This window comes from Melopsittacus undulatus, chromosome 1 (genome assembly GCF_012275295.1).
Source record: "Melopsittacus undulatus isolate bMelUnd1 chromosome 1, bMelUnd1.mat.Z, whole genome shotgun sequence".
Taxonomy (NCBI): domain Eukaryota; kingdom Metazoa; phylum Chordata; class Aves; order Psittaciformes; family Psittaculidae; genus Melopsittacus; species Melopsittacus undulatus.
In genome coordinates this window covers 127,834,784-127,854,637 of record NC_047527.1, presented here as the reverse complement: position 1 = coordinate 127,854,637, position 19,854 = coordinate 127,834,784, and the positions used below count along the sequence as shown (strand labels likewise).

Sequence of the window (19,854 nt, the reverse complement as noted above, 5' to 3'; positions counted from 1 at the left end):
GTTCACCTGTAACACCTGCTGGGACATACAGCGTCATTCTCCTTGGTCACGCACAGGCCTCCTGTAGCTCGGGTGTACAAGTTTCATTTCATGATGGTTGGCAAGCAAGAGCTGCAGGCCTGGAACTTAGATATGGGGTCGTGATGTAGTTGCCACCCACTCTTGGGTCTGGGAATGCAGAAGGCCTGCTGGTTCCCTGATCTACACAGAGCATCTGGGGCTCTGTCGTGGTTTAAACCAAGTCCCCCAACTCCCGGAGAGTTAGGAAGGAGAATCCAAAGAATGTAGCCCCCACGGATTGAGATAAGAACGGTTTAATTGCTAAAGCATAACACAAAACCCCTACTGCCATTTACTACTACAAATAATAATGATACAGCAAACAGCAAATGAAAAGAATACAACACCCCACCAGCCACCGACCCATAACTCACTCCACCCTGCCTGGCCGAGCACCATGTGCTCCCTCCTCCATTTTCCTCCCCAGCTCTCCCCTCCAGCCTTCCCTTTCCCAGAATGCATCCTGGGCATCACGTGCTATGGTATGGAATACCTCATTGGCTAGCCTGGGTCAGGTGTCCTGTCTCTCCTTCCTCCCAGACTCCCCTCCTCCACCTGGCTGGAAAAAAAACCTTGAACAAAAAACACCCTCAAAACATGCTCAAACCATGACAGGCTCACAGGTGTGTGTTGCTCTTCAAGGTTTCTCTGAAATGCCAGCCCTTTAGCAGTGTGGTAAAATCCACAGCACTAATCCTGTTTTCATTCTGCCAGCCAGTGGTTCTTCTTGGTGAAGAAGAAAAGCCCAAGTGACAGGAGAAAGTATGAACACTCAAAGTAGGTGTGAAGTGTGGGATTATGGAGTTGCATTTGTTCTCATCCTAGCTTGCAATGGCAGAGGCTTGGAATGGCAGAATGACATATGTCCCTCTTTGCAGTGAGTCTCAGAGCAATTGCAATCCAGGTTGGAGTCCTGATGTGCATCCACGCTCCAGAGCTACCTCTGCCTTCCTCAGCTTGAGCTGGTAACGGCTCTTCTGTTGGAGGGTCGTGGTTGACAGGTCCTGCACCAGCCTGGGTGGAATAATCATGTGTTGGAGGAAACATCTCATGACAGGGAACTGAAAGTAGAATGAATGTTCACATGCAGGGTACTTATCCCTTAAGCAAGCTCTTAAATGGCAAGACAGCAGTGGAGCCAACAGACCTTGCACCTTCTTGCACCTTCAAGGGTCTGTGACTCAAAAGGCTTTTCTGCCTCCCACTAGAAAAAATTGAATTCTCACCTCCCTTGCTGTTGGCTAGATGTAAACATAGCAGTTGTGAATCCATCCAGCCTGCTTCATCACGGCTCTCACTGCCTAGTTCACTTTTAGGCTAAGTGGTCTTTCACATTCTTTTCACCCTAGGATGTCTGGTTGAATTAAGAATATATAAAACCTTCTGAAACTACCTGAAAGCATCTTCTAATGAACTAAAAATTGCATGTTGAGATTCAGATTTTTTATGCAGGTAGATTTTCAAGTTGTTCTTTCATCTAACTAAAGGGAATTCTCAGCAAAATTTGAAATGACTTTTGTAATCTGAGTATTTCTTCATATATAAATAGCTAATATTATTCATTTGATCACTAATGGCTGGCTCTAAAATAGACGCAGCCTAGAAGGACGTGGGAGTGTTAATTGACAAGAAGATCAACACGAGAGAGCAGCGTGTGCTTGCAGTCCAGAAAGCCAACTGTGTCCTGGGCTGCACCAAAAGAAGCATGACCAGCAGGTTGAAGGAGGTGATTCCTCTCCTCTCCTCTTGTGAGACCCAGCTGGAGTACAGCATTCAGCTCTGGGGTCTCCAGTATGAGAAGGGCATTGAACTGTTGGAGTGAGTCCAGATGAGGCCACAAGGATGATCAGAGGGCTTGAGCACCTACCATACAAAGATGGGCTGAGAGGGTCAGGCTTGTTCAACCTGGAGAAGGCTCCAGGGAGACCTTATAACAGTCTTCCACTATCTAAAGGGGCTGACAAGAAATCTGGAGAGGAACTTTTTACAAGGGCCTGTAGGGACAGGACAAGGCAGAATGGTTTTAAACTGACAGAAGGGAGATTCAGATATAGAGAAGAAATGCTTTATTATGAAGGTGGTAAGACACTAGCATAGGTTACCCAGAGAAGCTGTGGCTGCCCCATCCCTGGCAGTGTTCAAGGCCAGGTTGGATGGGGCTCTGAGCAACCTGGTCTAGTGGAAGGTGTCCCTGCCCGTGGCAGGGGGTTGGAACTGGGTGAGCTTTAAGTTCCCTTCCAACCCAAACCTTTATATGATTGTATGTATTGACCAAGCTCAAATGAATGAGTATATGGAGAGCATTGCCTTTTAAGTAAGGTGGATGTGTTTGCAGTCAGTGACTCTACTGACTTGTGGCTTGTTGAACAATATCCAGCATTTAAACACTACACGTGCAAACAGGTAGTAAACATAAAGAGCTTCTAGATGCCATGGTATGTTTTGTTTTGTTTTGTTTTTTTCTGTTCAGCCTATGTATTCCTGGGACACTTGTGAGCAACAGTGGGAAGGCCAAAACTAAGATTTTGATGGACTTTTTGCCAGTAAAGATTATATATGTATAAAATAACTCATCTGTATGCTCAAAAAGTTTACGAGGCATGGTAAAATTCTTTAACAGTTAACTTTTAAACCTCAAAGATGAGTCTAATTTAATGGCATTTACAAAATGCATGGAACTTTAAGCAAGAAAAATAGGGAAGTTGAAATCAAAAAGAAGGACTCCAGTATCAAAAAGGTGAAAGGAATTATGAGATTTAACAAAGATGAAGTTCTGTATCTAGGATGGGGTTAATCCCAAGCAGCATTACATACTGTGTAGTGAATGTGCTGAAAAGGGCCTGAGTGCCCCTGTGAGCAATAAGCTCACCTGGAGCTAAGAGTATGCCCTAGCAGCACCAAAGGAAAGGGTGCCATGCATCAGCAAAGACAGAAGTATAGTACAGACAGTAGGTCAAAGGTGTCCTCTTTTCATCAGCTGAGTTCAAGAGCGATATTAAATAACAAGAGAGATCCTGCCACTGTGGTGATAAGAGGTTTGGAGGAATTTGGTTTGCTCAGCCCATAGAAAAGAAGACTTAGGGAGATCTGATCACCTAGAGGTAGTTGTAAAGAAGATGGGGCATGCACAGTGACAGGAGATTAGCCAATAGGCCCAAGCCTTTGCACGTGAAGTTCCATATAAATATAAGAAAAATGGAGTGCAATTAAACAGGAAGTGGTGGTACCTCCTGCACTGGAAATAACTCCCCTTGAGAGCACTGGATAACCTAATCTCAGACCTGCTTTCAACAGGAAGGTTGGACTAGATAAAACTCCAGAGATCCCTGCCAACATAGACTGTCATGTGCTAATTCAGGGAGGAAAGAAGGAACTCAGAAGACAAACCACAGGCTGAAGAAAGGCTTTGATACCTTACATAGCATTGACTCTAAGCATTTGGCAGAATGGAGGGAGAAATATATGAGGAAATTTATTGTTTTCCATCTCCATGCACATCTCCCAGTAGCTTCCCTAGTGATGGTAACCTTTAGAAGCCAAAAGTGACAGGTATAGTGCTACAGCACAGTATAGCCCATGTGATTAAAGAAGAGCATTAAAACCTATCAGCAGCCTCAGAGCAACACATTGCGTATGGCAAGCCCTGTCTCTCTTAAAAGGACCAGCAAGCACAGGCCTGCACCCTAGGAGAATATTAGAGCCAGGTATAAGCACTCAGGAGATCACATTTCCACTGCACTGAGTATCCTCATAAAACTGAGAGCTTTGAGTGCATTCATGCAGCACACAAATTGATACTTTAATCCCTCTCAGAAATGAGAATAGCTTTCTCATACCTTTATGTTAATGGAGGAGGACAAATTGCTGCTAGTGAGCACAGTAAGTCAAATTCTTCTGTAGAAACTATAAGGAATGAAATTATTTAACCTTAGTTTCTTAAAAATTAACTTGCAGTTTAGCTTTAATGATTTCTGGTACTAAAAGTATGGTAAGAATATCATTTCAAGCCACCTGCACTATCATTCATTTTCTTAATTTCTCCACTCTGTATTACATATCTGATGCTAAAAGGAAGGTTACACTAATACTTCTTTTGTTGGAAGTTCATTTAATTAGGTGCATGTTTTAATGTACTTGTTTTATAGAGACAGTAACTTACTTAGGGGGCTTATCTCTACCCTGGAGAGAGGCATGACTTTTTTTTCTTCAGGAAGCAAACGCTCATCTAAATCGGACTGTCAGCTTCTTACAGGCTTCTGCTGCTGTTTTGTTTTCAAGCCGTCTTTCTTGAGAGGTGGCTACATTGTTCCAGTCAACATAGGAAAATTCCATTACAGATCTTGCCATTGCCCGAAGTAAAACGGCATCTTCAGGGTTCTCAAATGGTTCTCTGCAAAAAGAACAAAGAAAATGTGCATTTTCTTAATGCTTCTGAACTACTTTGGAGCTAATTTATTACATGCTCCCTGTGTAGAAAGTGAAGTTAGAAGTCATGGTGACCCTAACTGTGAGGATCTGAAAATGTTACATTTTCAGAAGGTTTCCTTCTTTTACCAGATTTAAGAAAGCAAAACAAAATAAGAAAAGGTCAGAATCACAGTATTTTAAGGGCAAAAAAAATCATGCTATTAATTATTTAAAATGCATTTATAGTAGACTTAAAAATGCTATTTTGTTTTTCACTGCTTTCTCTCTTCCCCCCCCCAAAAAAAAATGAAATTGCTGTACACTTTTAATGCTCTGATTCAACAGAAATCATAAAACTAATTTTATTATATCAAAGCAATATGATATCCATTAATGCAAATGCACTTTTATTTCACCATGGATCTTTTAACTATCCACAATGCAAATATTCATTCTCCAAGCTCTGAATCCATGACAGTGAGCTTGTGTTGTTCCTGTATCCTACCACAGCTGCAGTCTGGGAGAAAAAAAGTGGCAAATGCACAACATCAATGCAGAATTGAGAAGGACTCCATGTTAGACAAAACCCTTTTAACTCAGATGTTGCAATATTAAAACCCAATGTTATAAGAACTTATTTCTTAAAGATGTACCTGTAGTAAAACACAACTAATATAAACTATCTCCACTGAATGTAACACTCTTTGCCATGACAAAAGCCTAAGCGTCTACTTAAGATGGAGAGGAAGCTGTATAACCATTCTATAAATAAGGACAGCGAACTCCACTGGAAGCAGGAAATAATTAATTTGTAAACATTAAGTAGCTTGATTGTAAAGAGCTGTACTCAAAGTGAACAGCAATATAAAATCAAATTGTTAAAGAACATCATCCCATGTAGGCTTTATTATTTCCTTTAATAAATGTTTCAAGTATGTTCATATGTAAATCTAGAATGTAAACCCAAGCCTGATACCTGAAGTTTTCAGATTTACTCTTATAAACATAGCATCTAAAATGTCATCACATTAAAATGCAACATTTATGCTGCTTCAATCCAGACACAGAGATAAGTTTTACATTTATTTTTAGGCTTTTGAAACTGAACAGAATATATGTAACATCAAGTACAGACTAAAAATGTTTCATTCTATAAGTCATAATATATTCCAGAGTATGTATGTTGAACAGCCAGTCAGGAGAAAGCTATTCTGATGCTCTAATACTTAAAGTATGCTTTTTCCTGTGATCAGGATTTGATCTTATAAATAAATAACATTTTTATATACCCATTTCCAAATGTGCAATACCTTTCAATATTAAATTTCAGACAGCAGTGGGTAGGTTGTCTGATCAGAGCAGTATAGAGTTGCAACTATATTACATACGAAGCCCAGAAATTTGTTCAAAAGCTCCTTTTTCCTGGCCGTATCCTCTGGTGAGGGTATTTTTTAGGCATGAGAAAAGGAAATCAAATAAATACTTCAGAGATGCAAAAGAAAAAAAATACAAAAATTTACTTACTTATTTCTCTGATTTCCGAATTCAGAACCTGTAACAAAAAAGTTCAAATGAAGACATTAATGGCTGTACAGCATTTTCATTAGCTAAGGATTATGACTCCTATGATTTTAGGACATCCTATTCCTAAAGTACTTGTTCAAATGGAGCCAAATCTAGCAGATGATGTAAAATGTTCAAGATCATATTTAATTAAATTGCAATGGAAACAGGTATCTATCAGGGTTTTGGTTTTTTTTTAAGTGTATGTAGTTCTTGTGGCTTATTTCCTACAGACATACATTTCCATGCCTCTTTTTTGTTGTTGTTGTACTTTCACAGAAAGATGATGCCACTGTCTATATGCATGAGTGATGGCATGGTAGAGATAAAGAGAATTGTACGCCTACATTGAAAATTACCAGCAAAACAAGCCAATTATTCAATATGATTAAAATATCTTTTTTTCCCCAACCTTCTCAAAACTACTATTAAATCCACTTTTCTCAGGTTTATTATTGTGAGATATACATTAGGAAAAAAAAAAAAAAAAAAAAAAAAACAGGTATTTTGTTACTGTTCCAGACTTCATCTACACTACTGTTTAAAATGTCATCCATGCACACTACTGTTTTTCTTATCTTTAAAACATCATGATAGCAGGTAAGATTGTATGGGACTGCAGGGTTTATTCTGGGTATCTCCTGTGGTACAAGTCACAAGGTTCCAGGTGGTATCCACCTACTTTCTCGTGCCAGGATCATGCTGTCTTTCAGATCCAAATATTTTAATAATTTTAAAAATTACTTTATAGGCTATTATAAGACATCATTAATATAGTCTCAGCTTGGAAAGCATAAAAAGGAATCTGCTTACAAAACCAGGCAAGATATGTAAAATTAAAACCATTATTTAGAAGCAAATAGCTTTCTTCTATTCTATAAAAGCACTAGAGGGCATCAGAACTCTGTGTTTGAGACTGAGCCTAGCAGTGTATCGAGATGCTTTGAATTAAATAAAAGTAAACACAAGACACACGTTGGGAAAAACAATGACATTTTGTTTGTTCAGCTACCTTCAAAGACAATTCTGTAACTCGAGAGAGTAGAACTTATTTGCTACAATACTCATAGTAGGATTTATTTGTTGCCTATTGCTGCTACTACTGCTTACTTCATAAAAAAAAAAAAAAATTGGTTGAGTTCCTGCTTCATTTGTACTTTATTACTAGAACAAACAACCTTTTATCAGATGAAGGAGAGGAACCTTTTCTAGTTCCAGTCACCTAAACATGTATGCTTTTCTTTATGTTAGTATAAATACCTGAGGGCATCATCACTCTTCTGGATGGCTGAGTGCATCTGCTAGATCCTACTGTAGTCTCCACGGATGTATCTACTCTCTTTCCAAAAGCTATGGACTGCATGACACGAGACCTTTTGTGGTGATAAAGATGAAATGCCAACTCCCTTTCTTTTTGTGTAACTGCTGTTAAAAGGGACATAAACATTTTATTTCCTCTACCAGCTGAAAAGGCTGTCACTATCCATCTGCAATGCGAAAGGCAACTCACTCTTTTTTGTGCAGACTTTTGCAACAATAGCAATGTAAATCTATGTAATTCCACAACAATTCAAAATTGGAACATGGACTGATACTTCCTAAGGCTTTAGGGTGAAGCCCTATCCAATAGAATTATGTTTGTTCTTTTGAGTACAGTAGGATCAGAAGTTTTAAACCAAGAAACTAAAAAGCAAGACTTTTCATACCACTTAAATGAGATCTACTGCAGAAGCTAGTAAAGATTTGGAAGCTTTGTTATAAATAGCAAAAACAAGTCCCATGTCAAGGCCAGTTCAGTTCCATTGCTCATTTACAGAGAAAACTATTGGAGTGCAATCAAAATAAAAGCTACGAATTTTCCTGTTTTGCATTTAATTCAGAAATATTTTTAATTTTTAAAAAAGAGTTTGAAACCTTTAAGTCAAGTAGGCGATGTTAATTTCAACGATATAAACTGCATACTAATGCAGTACTTCGGCTATGGAACATAAGTGAGCTAAAAGTTTAGAACAAGCAACTCTGGCAGAAGCATTCTGAATTCAGGGAAGTTCTGAAGTCATGGTGTCTAGGGGACCAATTAGGAAGGAACTGCAGTAGTCATGCCTGGAGGTAACAGAAGTGTGAGCACATGTCTTGAGTAAGGGAGACAGCCAGGACTATGCTGTGGTAATATTCCACAGATGGGGAAGTAGCTTTGTAATGTTAGAGAAATAGCTCACTAAATAGAAAGTCCAAAGTACAGCTTGATGCAAATTAATGCCACAAGTCTTAATGCAGGACTTATTACAGTATAAATGTATTTAGAAGGATAAGTCCAGGAAGTTTTACGGAAGTGTTTCTAGAGCTGTAAATGCAACACACATTTTCCAACACATTAAGCTTCAGTCGTCACTCCCCAGCCAAAAACAATCATTAGTAAAACAGTCTGACAGACTTGCTAAGAACAGGTCTAACACATCATCAGATATGCAAGAGACTGATGGAGGTACCAGTGCAAAATGAATGTGGAAGCAAATGGCCACACGGTCAGATCCAGCAGCTGTGGTCCATCCACCAACTTTCCTTCACAACAAAGCTACACAATATGACAGCACCTGCAGATGTCCTGGGGTTGCCTTGCTCAGGTCCTGCATCCTGACTCCCCTAGAGACCTGGGAGCAGGTTTTCAGGATGACATTGTTTTTCCTTGCTACTTCCTGATAAGGCAGTTCTGGGATAGGAACTGAGAAACAGAGCTCTCCAGTAGTTTTCAGTCCTCCTGCCAGTCACACAGCTTTCCAAACACCAGAGGAAAAAATCACCAAAGACAATTTTCTGGGTCCGCTGAGGGATGTTTATGGATTGTCTGATTTATCATCTGGCTGTTCTTAACACATTTCCCCCCCTTTCTCCCCCAAAACTTTACAGTAGACAAACTGTGAAAGATCTCTTAGTGATTTATGAAGACATATTTGAAAACTTGGTCAGCACGAACCTCACCAAGAAATGTGATATAAATATTTGAACTGTACAGAAACACATAGATAGTTGAGGATATTACCCATATCTAAGTAAACATGCTCACCAATGTGCATATACCAGTTTGAACACATAAAGGTAGGTGCATGTTTCTAAGCACAGGCTTTTATCTTTTACCCAGAACTATATAGACCAAGATACAAGACAAACATGCACAATTTAAAAAGGCATAAATCACAAGCATTTGGCAAAGTAAATTGTTTATGCTATGAAAAACCTATTTCCTTGACAAATCTTGCAAAAAACAAACTGGTATTTGTCCTCTAGATCTTTTACTATATCAACAAAAGCATGCAAAAGATCAGGCAAGATTAAATCACCTATTCTTCCAAACTGATTAAAATCAAAAGCAATTGTCAATGCTTTGGGATAAGGGGAAAGCAATCCTTATACTTCCTGTCGAGGAGCTGTACTGAAGGAAGGAGATGTATCACATAAACCCAGTAGCCCCGGGTCTTGTGCCAGGTGGTTATGGAATAGGTCTGCAAAATGTATACAGAAAAAAAAACAAGCAACATCAGAAAAACCCAAACCCAGTGAAAGGAAAACAACTAACTTCACAAGGCAGGAAAACTAAAGATCACTCTTAGCCAGAAATTTTGTGCAAAACAATCAAATTGTTCTTACATTGGGTAAACAAAGCACAGCCTTTTTACACATGCAGAGTTCCTCATCTAAACATGGACTGCAAGCATTGGCTTACTTCAGAGTATGCAAAGCCCCCCAGGCAAGAACTGAGTAGAGGTGCCATCGTGTACTCCAAACCTCTGAAGGTGTTTTTTCTATTTTTTTATGATACAGAGACAAAACCACTAAGTGTCTGCCTTTGATTGTCTTATGTATTGTAGGTGATACCTATTTTAAATAACAGTAGTCTTTTAGGTGTAACAGTTTCAAGGTAAGACACAAAATTTGTAAGGGGAGAGAGCTCTTACAACCCCGTGTGAGCCCTAGGTCACCTAAGACTTCATCAGAGCTGATACAAAGTTTTCATGCCACAGACACAATATACAATGTAAAAACCCAGTCTCCTGATGTTTCCAGATGGGTTTGAAAACTCAAGAAACCCAAGAGTAAAATGTTTGAAAGGGCCTAAGTTCTTGAGAACCTGCATCCCGCTAACTTCCACAGGGACTTGAGGTACTAAGCTCCAAACACCCGTTAGGAACTTCACTAAAATACATTCAGGTTCCCATCACCTGAACAACCAAACCTTTGTAAGGCATCAGTCCTGTGCTGCTGCTTTGCCAGATGTGAAACATTGGCCCAGCTGGCATGCCAGATCAGTTTGTTTCATGAGTGATCTCTAATGTTGATTAAAACAGAAACTGCTCCTTCCCAGATCAGCTAACAAACAAAGTGTGTTGGGTGAGGGATTTTTTCCTACATGAAAAACATAATAATGCTATTTCTCTTCTTATACAAATGCTGTTTGTGAGACAGTAAAAATAATCAGGATGCTGCCAGCTTGAGATCAGAGCAGAGAAAGAAAAATCTTGAATTAATAATTTTGACTTCTACCAAGGTCTGCACTGACCTGGTTTTCTCTTTTTGAGGAGAGGCTGTGACTAATATCCACTCTAGGGTAAAAACATCCTGTTATAGGTAAATTTAGCAGTTTGGGAGGGAAAGATGACATTACAGAAGCACGTAAGAGGTACTAGAAGAAAGAAAAATGTCTGTAAATATTCCACACAGGCTTGTAAACTATAAGATATTATTTAATGTTCTTCAGGGTAAGTATGACTTCTGAAGAGGGCTTAGTGCTTGACGTCATTTAGCAGTTATTTCAAGGGTGCAGTAAGGCTGGAATGGGCAGTTGGTATCTCCTTCCAGAAAACACCTGCTCATGTTTCAAAGAACTTCACATATTTTAATTCTTCACCAGACTTTTTAAAGATCACTGTACTCAGAAGTAGTGAGAGACCCACAAGGTGGCAGCAAAAGAAAGTTGTTTTTTACCCAACAAAGTAATATAAACTTATTTTTTTTCTAGGAAGTGTGGATCAGAAAGAATATTGAGTATATATGTGATAGTCTGTCCGTGAGTCAAGAAAGTACATGATAGCACTCCAGAGAGGAAAATGTTTCCCAAAGCAGGTATGTTTGGTAGTGGGATGGAATGAAGATTCAAGACAGATCTTTTCCAAGGCACAAACCGGGGTTGATTCTAAGTACTTCTGAACCTGGATGCTACATAAAGTATGATTTGTAGGTTTGGTTTGGAGCATCTGATTTTTTTCTACTGCTTGTTCTTACAATAAATCCAAGCATTATATATATCAAGTCAGTTTTATTTTACAAAACACCTGGGATCAATTCTTGGCTCTGCTATCTGCTTTCTTGTCAAGGTCATGAAATTTTACTTCCACACATAAGTTATAATGCTTTCTTCTTCCACAGTTCTGCCTGTTTTCTCTATATGGAGTACAGGAAAACAGTGTGCCTATCCCACAAGGGGCAGAAAGGAACTACTGCGGTAGAAAAACAGTAAAGAACAAAAAGTTTTCTGAGGTCTAGCAGCAAGATGTTATCAGCTGTGGGTAATAAATCACTTGAGGCAATTTACAGAGTACATAACAAACCTCCTGGATTCCAAAAGGGGGATGTGAGCACAAGGTGAGCCCATAAAGAAACCCTCCCTATCTCCCAAAAGGCTGCAGTTGTGAGCAATCCATCCAGTAAATCTTTAGAAGCTGAGTGTCTTCCCTAAATGCCTGATGAAGAATGGCGTCCTGCTACAAATCCAGTGCAGGGCAGTGGATAAAGTCACAAGAGAGCCTTAAGGAAGAGAAATGCAACATTTTAGCAGCTGGATGCTACTTCTGAAGTGAACAATAACAGTGTATTAGACAGCCCCTTTTTAATAGTTCTAATGTCCCCAAGAGCTACAAAAGAATAAACCACATTGTGCAAGCAGGAGCTCTGCTGAAGGCCAGCAAGTGGTTTTTTTGTTTTGTTTTATCAGAATGTCAGGCAGTAAAAAAAAACAACAAACCACTCACAACAGTGAGAACTCTTCCATCCCCAAAACTGTTTTTATTCTACAGAGGTGATTTACGGGTGCAGCTGTTTTCAAAGGCACACAGTGCAAGTTCTGTACCCATTTCACACTTAATATTGCAAGTAAGCATATTAATGATATAGTGATATGACATATAGGATATGACTTAAATTTTATCTTGTTAATTTACTGCTGTAATTTGCTTCAAATATGAAAGCACATTTTATTAAACCAATAGAGTCCTGCTAATTTGAGAACTCATTATTATGAAATCTCTGAAACAAAACCCATTGACAGGTTTTTTTCCTGACTAAAAAGGTCAGAGGGAAGGGCTGTAAAGTTAAGGTTATTAAAGTTACTGTGTTTCTTCCACTGATCAGTGCTTACTTTCAGATCTTTGAACAAAAGAACCTGTTTTTTTCAATCAGAGTAGACTAGTACATTCTATGTACTGTTTGATAGTTCTCTCAAACACTTGCTTTTCTATACTGGTGACTGGTCCAACATGCAATTTTCACTATGCCTTTGTAACTGTCATTCACAATAACTTGGTGGTGCTTTAACTATCTGCTATTTGTCTTTACTTCCCACAAATGGTTGCAACGAGCATGACAAACTCCCAGTTACTTGTTGAAGCTCCCTATTAATTTGTAGGGCTATAACATTAAATCCAAGTGACTGCACCATTCATACATGGATGTTTGTCCAAACTTCCCCTAATCACTTCAAACAACTGCATTCTCAAATAGACTGAGTTTACTCTTCAAGCCACATTTTCCTTTCCTGCAATCAGACATTGTTTTCTGAATGCATAAGGAGGTATGGCTTCATGACATTCACCTCTGTTAACTGTACCACTAAACTTGCTTCCTGTTTTCTCAAAGTACTGAGCATTTGACATGACCTATGATGACATTCTTTCACGAACCATGGAAAAAAGACTGCTTCCATTTTCACTTTCAATAGGCTTACAGCATATAATCCTACTTTCCCTGGAGACTCCTTCTTATGCTGTAACTTAGCAGAGCCAACACTTTCTTGTATAACTTCATTTGAAACTTCAGACCCTATGCTATTTTTATTTCCAGCCTGTACATTATTTAACAGATATTGTTATCGTATATATCTAAATATATAACAATATCTAAAGTGTATTTATTCTTGGACTCTAGAAATCCCCAATCTGCCAAAAAGATGCAGAAAGTAAGTTCTGTGAGCAACAGAATTAAGACAGAAGTTTGAGTTCTATAACCTATCATGCATACTCTCAACAGTAGTAACACCCATTTCTCAACTCCCTTCACCTCTATGATAATCTCATTGTGCTCCCACTTACTCTGATGAAAAGGCAGCAGTAAACTGCTTTGACTGCCTCCAAGCTACTCATCCAGCAGACTGGCTAGCCAGCAGCCAAAAGGAGTTAACTTCTGAACTCATTTGGCAGCTTTTTCTTAGTTGAGGTACTCCCTGTGGAATTTTCATGTCTTACAGATCTCTTTCTTCTGTCAAATTTGGCTAAAATTGATAATTAGCTTCAAACGTTATTGGCAAATGATGCAGAAACAGAGAACATCCTGATAAGAAACACTAAAAAATTACTGCTCACTGTTCTGTAAAATAAAAACAAGGTATTGCTCAGGGTCTGCAAGCTTATCATTCCTTTCAATCCCTTCACCGTTTTGCCAAGGTTTTTTAACTGGTTGTCGTGAAGAAACAGAACCTGTAACACACATAAGTATTTCAGAGCACCTGAAATAAAATGAAAAATAATGAATTATTATCACCGTACACGACTGCCTTTATTAGGGTTTATTTTGTTACACTGCACACTGAATTTTATATTCTAGTTATCAATCTATGTGGGCCTTCTGGTAACACCTTGAATGAGTTAGTATTATTGGAGATTTCAATATTGCTTTCATCTTTCTAGTCACATCCTTCAAACATATGCCACACTTTTTTCACTCTGGTTCCTTCCATTGGTACCCATCACTCTTGCCTCAACAAATCAGCATCAACTGTATCTTCTCTTCTTCTTTCCTTCTATATCCCAGTAACCCTTGATTAATTAATTACTTCCTTTTATCCTGACCTAGTATTACCTTTGCCTCACAAACAATAGTATATCCCTAATACTACCTTTGCCCAAAAGCAATAGAGAAATCCTTATTAAAAAGTTTAATTTCAAATCATTATTAATTCATTTTAAAGTCACTAAAAATTTTTGTTGTGGCTGACCCAGACTATGCATTCACATCCTCACACCACATCAGGCTGAACAGCATTTCCCATCCATATTCTTCTACCAATGATACTTTCTCTTCTGTTTCCCATATTTTGTTATTTTCTGTATTGTCTCTGGTGTTCATGTTTCTTTCAAACATTTGTTTTCCTCAACATATCACAGAAACTAATCAAAATCATTTATCACCCTGAGATGAGAAAGATGCCAGACATAGTGTAAACATTCTATGTATCTGAAAGTGTAACAAAGCAGCAGGTGACAAAGAAATGGGGACAAACTAAGCGATACACTATTTTAAACCCATTACAGCATTTCTTTTCCCAGGAAAAGTGAGTCCCATGTACTCAGCAGTTAGTAGAAATCCTGCTCAGAACACAGGAGGAGAAGATTGGCATTCCAGGGACACAAACCTGAAAGGAGAACTGCTTTGCAGGTGTGGTATGGATTGTCCAGCCATAGGGCCAAAGGAGCCAAGCACATCAATGTACATTTCTTATTATTTTTCATATTAGTGTATCTTGTGAAATCTTTCGCCCTTTTTCCACTCCTCTCCTGTCCTCAGATAGACTTAGTATTCACTCATATTCAGTAAGCCTTGCTTTAAATCAAACTGCATCTGCTGAGGCTGGAACTATCTCCAATGGTCCAGTTGGAGCTTAGCGTTTAATTGTGTATGTAGCACTCTGAGCTTGCCAGTGTACCCTCAGTAACAAATTGCCTACTAACCAGAGAATACTAGTGAGCTGCTAAGTCATCCTCACTAATTGTTCTTCATTTGTCATTCTTTAAATAAACATTCTTGATTTTCAGTAGAATAATTATGATCTTTATTTGACAAACTTCAATTGACATAATAAAACTTTCCTTGGGGAGTTTAATACTTCACAAGACTAGAGCCAGTGTTTCAGAAAGAATTAGCAGGATTGATAAAAATTAACCTTATATGATCAGCCTAAAATGATCTGCTTCTTTTCTAACTGTGAAGCCTAGCCTCTGATTGCCCATGAATTTTTTGTTTTCAACAAACCCTCCAGGTACGAACAAAGGGGGAACGGCCGCAATTATCTTGCATTTGAAAAACAAAAATCTGTCAAGACCAAACCCTACAAATTTGAGATGCTATATTTTTATTTTCCTGTATCGATGAAAATCAGATTATCCCATGCTGGTACTTTGTTAAATTCGTTATTTGGCTTATCAAATAAGCCATAAAACCAAACCCTGCAAATACACATTTATATGTCCATTGTTACATGTAACCAGAAAATACAGTACTGCAAGTAGCAAAGACAGGCAGATGAGTATTGACAGGACATACAGAGCTCTTACAGAGTTACTAATTCTCCTGTATACCTCTGAATACTGTTTTACAGGTAGCAAAGCCAAAATTTCCTCATATTCTTTGTCGCTCCTGTTCCATACCTAGTTTACAGGTTTACATTTTAATTGGTGTTATTCCCTCTCTAGTAACAGCCTCGCCTTGACTATCTCCAAGCCTTGATCTGTTGTTTTTTTTTTTTTTCTGGTATGAAGGCATTTAATTTGCCCCAGGTAGAGCTTAATTCCTCTAACATTTAAAAAGAGCCTGTCCCTTTCTAGATGCCTTCCAGACTCTGCATGTCTTTCTTACAAACTTATCCGTTTTGGCCTGCAGCACTCTTTTCCTACCTACTGCTAAGTTAATCAATTTTCCTAGGATGACAGCTTTCTGTGTCCAAAAGTACACTTTTTCATGTCCCTTTAACAGTAGTAGTTTTAAAATAGAAGCCCATTCCCCCCCGTTTGATTGACTTTAATTATAATTTTTTTTCATTTTCTTATTTCAGCCAGCAGAAAATTATGTCAAACCAACAGTTAAGGAGGCATGATCTGATAGAGAGATTGGCTGAGGTTCAAGGTTTAAATAAACTGCTATAGAATAAAAGTAATTCACTTCTCTCCAATCATCAAAGAAGCCAGCTTGCATCATCTTTCTCAAAATAGTTTCATGGGAAGACAGATGACTTCTATATCTGCCATCTGAACATTTCTTTTTATGCCATACCAAAGAAATAACTCAAAGCCAGTGAGGGCACACATAAAGGTGTTTAAAACCAGAAAACGTGCCTATCAAGACTGTACACAAAGCCTTAATTGAGTCTCACATATGCTTGCATTGTTTAGAATTTACTCATTAATTAAACTTCCCCCTTAAATTTTATGTATATTTTCTTCTTTATAAAATATGTATTTTACTAATTTTGACAGTAGCTATCCAATTTACATCTTCTTTTTGGAAAACATCAGATACTTTGTGTAAATCAGAAGATGTGCTAAGGAATTTATAGATACTAGTGGACACATTCAGATTTTTCAAGACCACTTGATTTCCACTAAACCCAAACTATATGACACTGAAATCCCTTGCCACCTTATTTTATTATTCATAGAACCTAGAAACCTTGAAAGCCTTGTCCCTGGATTACTAAACTACATTAGTTCTTTATATATGATATTAAATGTACAAACAGCAGATGCAGTTGTGAGGCTTCAGACAGGTATGCAACACTTGGAATTATGCCCTGGCCAGAAATTCAAAGTATGTTTTCCAAAAACTTTGAAGTCTGCCCTGTCATGTATCCATCTTTCCATGATAGCCTCTTCTCATGCTCTCATCCTACAACATACACCTCTATCAACATAGATCACCCACAGGGTCATGAAAGCTTTGCCTTCTTTCACTTACCATGGTTTCTTCTCCTCATCTGCTCTACATCTTAAGCTGTTTCTTAAAGCTCTTGGAGGAGATCAGTTCTCTGATAAGGACTGCCAGCCCCAAACAAGTGTTCTCATACTCATTTTATGTTGCTGTGCCCTTCCTTCAATTCTTAGTAGTAAAAATTAAGGTAATTTCAAAGGTGCTACCAACAAGTTTACTGTTGCAGTAACAATTTTCTTTAGGTAGGTCAGAAATTTGGCAGTTCTTAGATCGGGCAGGTCCTGTGTTTTTTTGATTTGCCTTCTTGATACTCTTTCCACCCAGCCTTATGAGTCAGTTTGAACAGGCATAGATCAGCCCATTAAACCTCACTCCTCTGCTCCCTGCGGTAGAAGTTCACGCACAACTCTGAACTTAGGGACCCTCTAGCAATTCTGGGATTGTGTATCTAGGGCTGAGGCAGTTAACTGTTTCACTGTGAGTATAGTTCTGATGCGTATGTCAGTCTTTCTTCACCACTTCTTCCTTCACAACATGGTATTTCACATACAGATGATATTCAGAGATTCTCTGATACAAAAATCACTATGAAAAGTTACCATTTACTGTGCACTTTTCTTCTAGTAAAAGCCAAACATAGAAACATATTTACTCACTATCCATCCAGGTACAATACTAAGATATCCAGAGTCCTCTTAAAGCCACAGCTCTTCAGATGTTTTCCTACTGCCTAACAGTATATAGTACATTTGTCAGCATAATACACTGCATAACTGTAGACTCATTACAACACATACACATTCAGTGTCTAAATTAATATGCACACCAAAATTCATATATGCATCACAGCACCTTGAAAACTGTAACACAGTCAGAGAAATAGATACTAAATTTGCAGTCTCTATTTGAAATTGATCAAAATACTGCAACAATTATGTTACACTAACTTTCCTCTCCTGTGGAGAATCATAGTTCACACATATGAAATGAAAAATTAATGTATATTGACTGAAGAACGGTTTTCTCACTCAGGTCAGCCAACCCAGCACAGGTGATCAGTGAGAAAACTGCTTACCTTGCATACAGCTGCAACTTCATTTTATGCAAGTTCACTTCATGCACATGACTTTTCAAACTTATGCATCCAGAAAACTCTGTTTGCACATTTTACATTCAAAAATGTAGACTGAACTTTGATTTTCACAGTATGTTACTGGTGTGCTGTATTTTGTAAAAGGAATGAAACCTAGTCAATAAGGATTATGGAACTCTGTTATTAGTGGTTGACAGAAAGTAAAACATCTATCAGAAAACAATGGCTTTATTACACAAGTTTTTATGCCCAACATAATTGAGATCACTGTTCACAGAATCGTAGAATACTTAGGGTTGGAAAGGACCTTAAGATCATCCAGTTCCAACACACCTGCCATGGGCAGGGACACCTCACACTAAACCATATCACCCAAGGCTCTGTCCAACCTGGCCTTGAACACTGCCAGGGATGGAGCATTCACAACCTCCCTGGGCAACCCATTTCAATGCTTCACCACCTTCACAGTAAAGAATTTCTTCCTTATATCCAATCTAAACTTCCTTTTTTTAAAACACAAAATTTATACTTTACAAACACAAAACGGCTTGGAAGCATGATGGGCAGTCTAGAGGCTCCTGTATGGGCTGCCCCATCACACCAGAATGTTCTGGGTACATTGAATATACCTAAAATAACTGCGGGTGCACTTGGAAATGTGCTGAACCTGTTGATACTTCATGAACAGAGGGACAGGGCTGATGTTGGGACTGCGGCCACTCACTCAGTATGACCAGTGGCCTGACTGCAGTTGTCAGGTACATGGGAGAAATGGCTGTACTTTAACTTCTACCCAGACAAAAAACTGCAGAAGGAACAAGAAGTCCTATCTGGATAACAGTATCTGTGTGACAAGCCCGAAGTGTGCTGAAGTCCGCCTCTCGGAGTGCGAAAGGCACCGGGCTGCCAGCCGCATCCATAGGGAACGTACACCTACTTCAGAGAACAGAAATCCCTGGTACTGCGTTAGACAGCCACGGAGACTGCACCCCACAGCTCTATTTCTCAAACTCCGTTACTCACGATCCCACCCTTCCCAGTCAGCCCCAGCCCTCCACCACAGCACCGCGCAGCCCCAGGCTCCGGCAATGCTCGCAGCCGTTCCTGCAGGTGCGCGGCTTCCCCCGGCCCAGACCTCCCCAGGCAGAGCCGGCTGCCTCTGCCGGAGATGTCCCGGGGCAACCCTGTGCCATGGCGAGCGGGAGAGGCGAGCTCCTTCCCCCCGCCGCGGGATCACCTCCACACGCCCCGCTCCTTGCACGGCAGCGAGCTCCGCACCGCACAGGGAGGGGGCAAAGCCGGCGCCGCCCGCCTGTGGGGCCGGGCCTGGGGCTCTGCGAGGGCGGGCGGACGGGCGCAGAGGCGGCGGGCCAGGGACTGCACCCAGCAGCGGCCTCACCCCGCCCCGTCCCGTCTCGGCTGTGGCTCTGGCAGCTCCGCTCACCTGCCCGCCTCCGCTGCCGGCCGCCACCAGTTTCGGATCCCGTTTCCTGTTAGGGGTGGCCGAGGGCTGTCTGGCCTGGCGTGGTGGGAACGGTGTCGAGCCAGCGCTAACTCAGAAACAGCGGCACTGCTTTAACACCGAACGGGGAGCCCGAGCCTGCGCCTTAAATCACCATAGAGCTTCGTGCTGGCGGAGGGAGGTGGATGGCAGGCTAGGGGAGCAGCGCGGCCACGGATGAGGGCAGTGGGGGGAAGTCTGCTGGGGATGTGGTCGATGACGGTCCTGAGAAAGCGTGTATCCCTTTTTTCTCCTCTACAAAGCT

The 19,854-nt window shown here is 39.9% G+C and overlaps 1 protein-coding gene across 1 annotated transcript; it reads right to left on the bottom strand.

Annotated features, from left to right (window-relative positions):
* Nucleotides 1-1,011: 1,011 nt before the first annotated feature.
* LRRC72 (leucine rich repeat containing 72) lies at nt 1,012-18,093 on the bottom strand. Its single transcript, XM_031052478.2, is given in 11 exon segments — nt 1,012-1,074; nt 4,220-4,450; nt 5,992-6,019; nt 7,291-7,452; nt 9,369-9,373; nt 9,442-9,497; nt 9,499-9,530; nt 13,688-13,806; nt 17,652-17,725; nt 17,937-18,003; nt 18,071-18,093. Coding segments are annotated over 10 exon segments (735 nt in total). The 3' UTR covers nt 1,012-1,074; nt 4,220-4,281.
* Nucleotides 18,094-19,854: the final 1,761 nt, after the last annotated feature.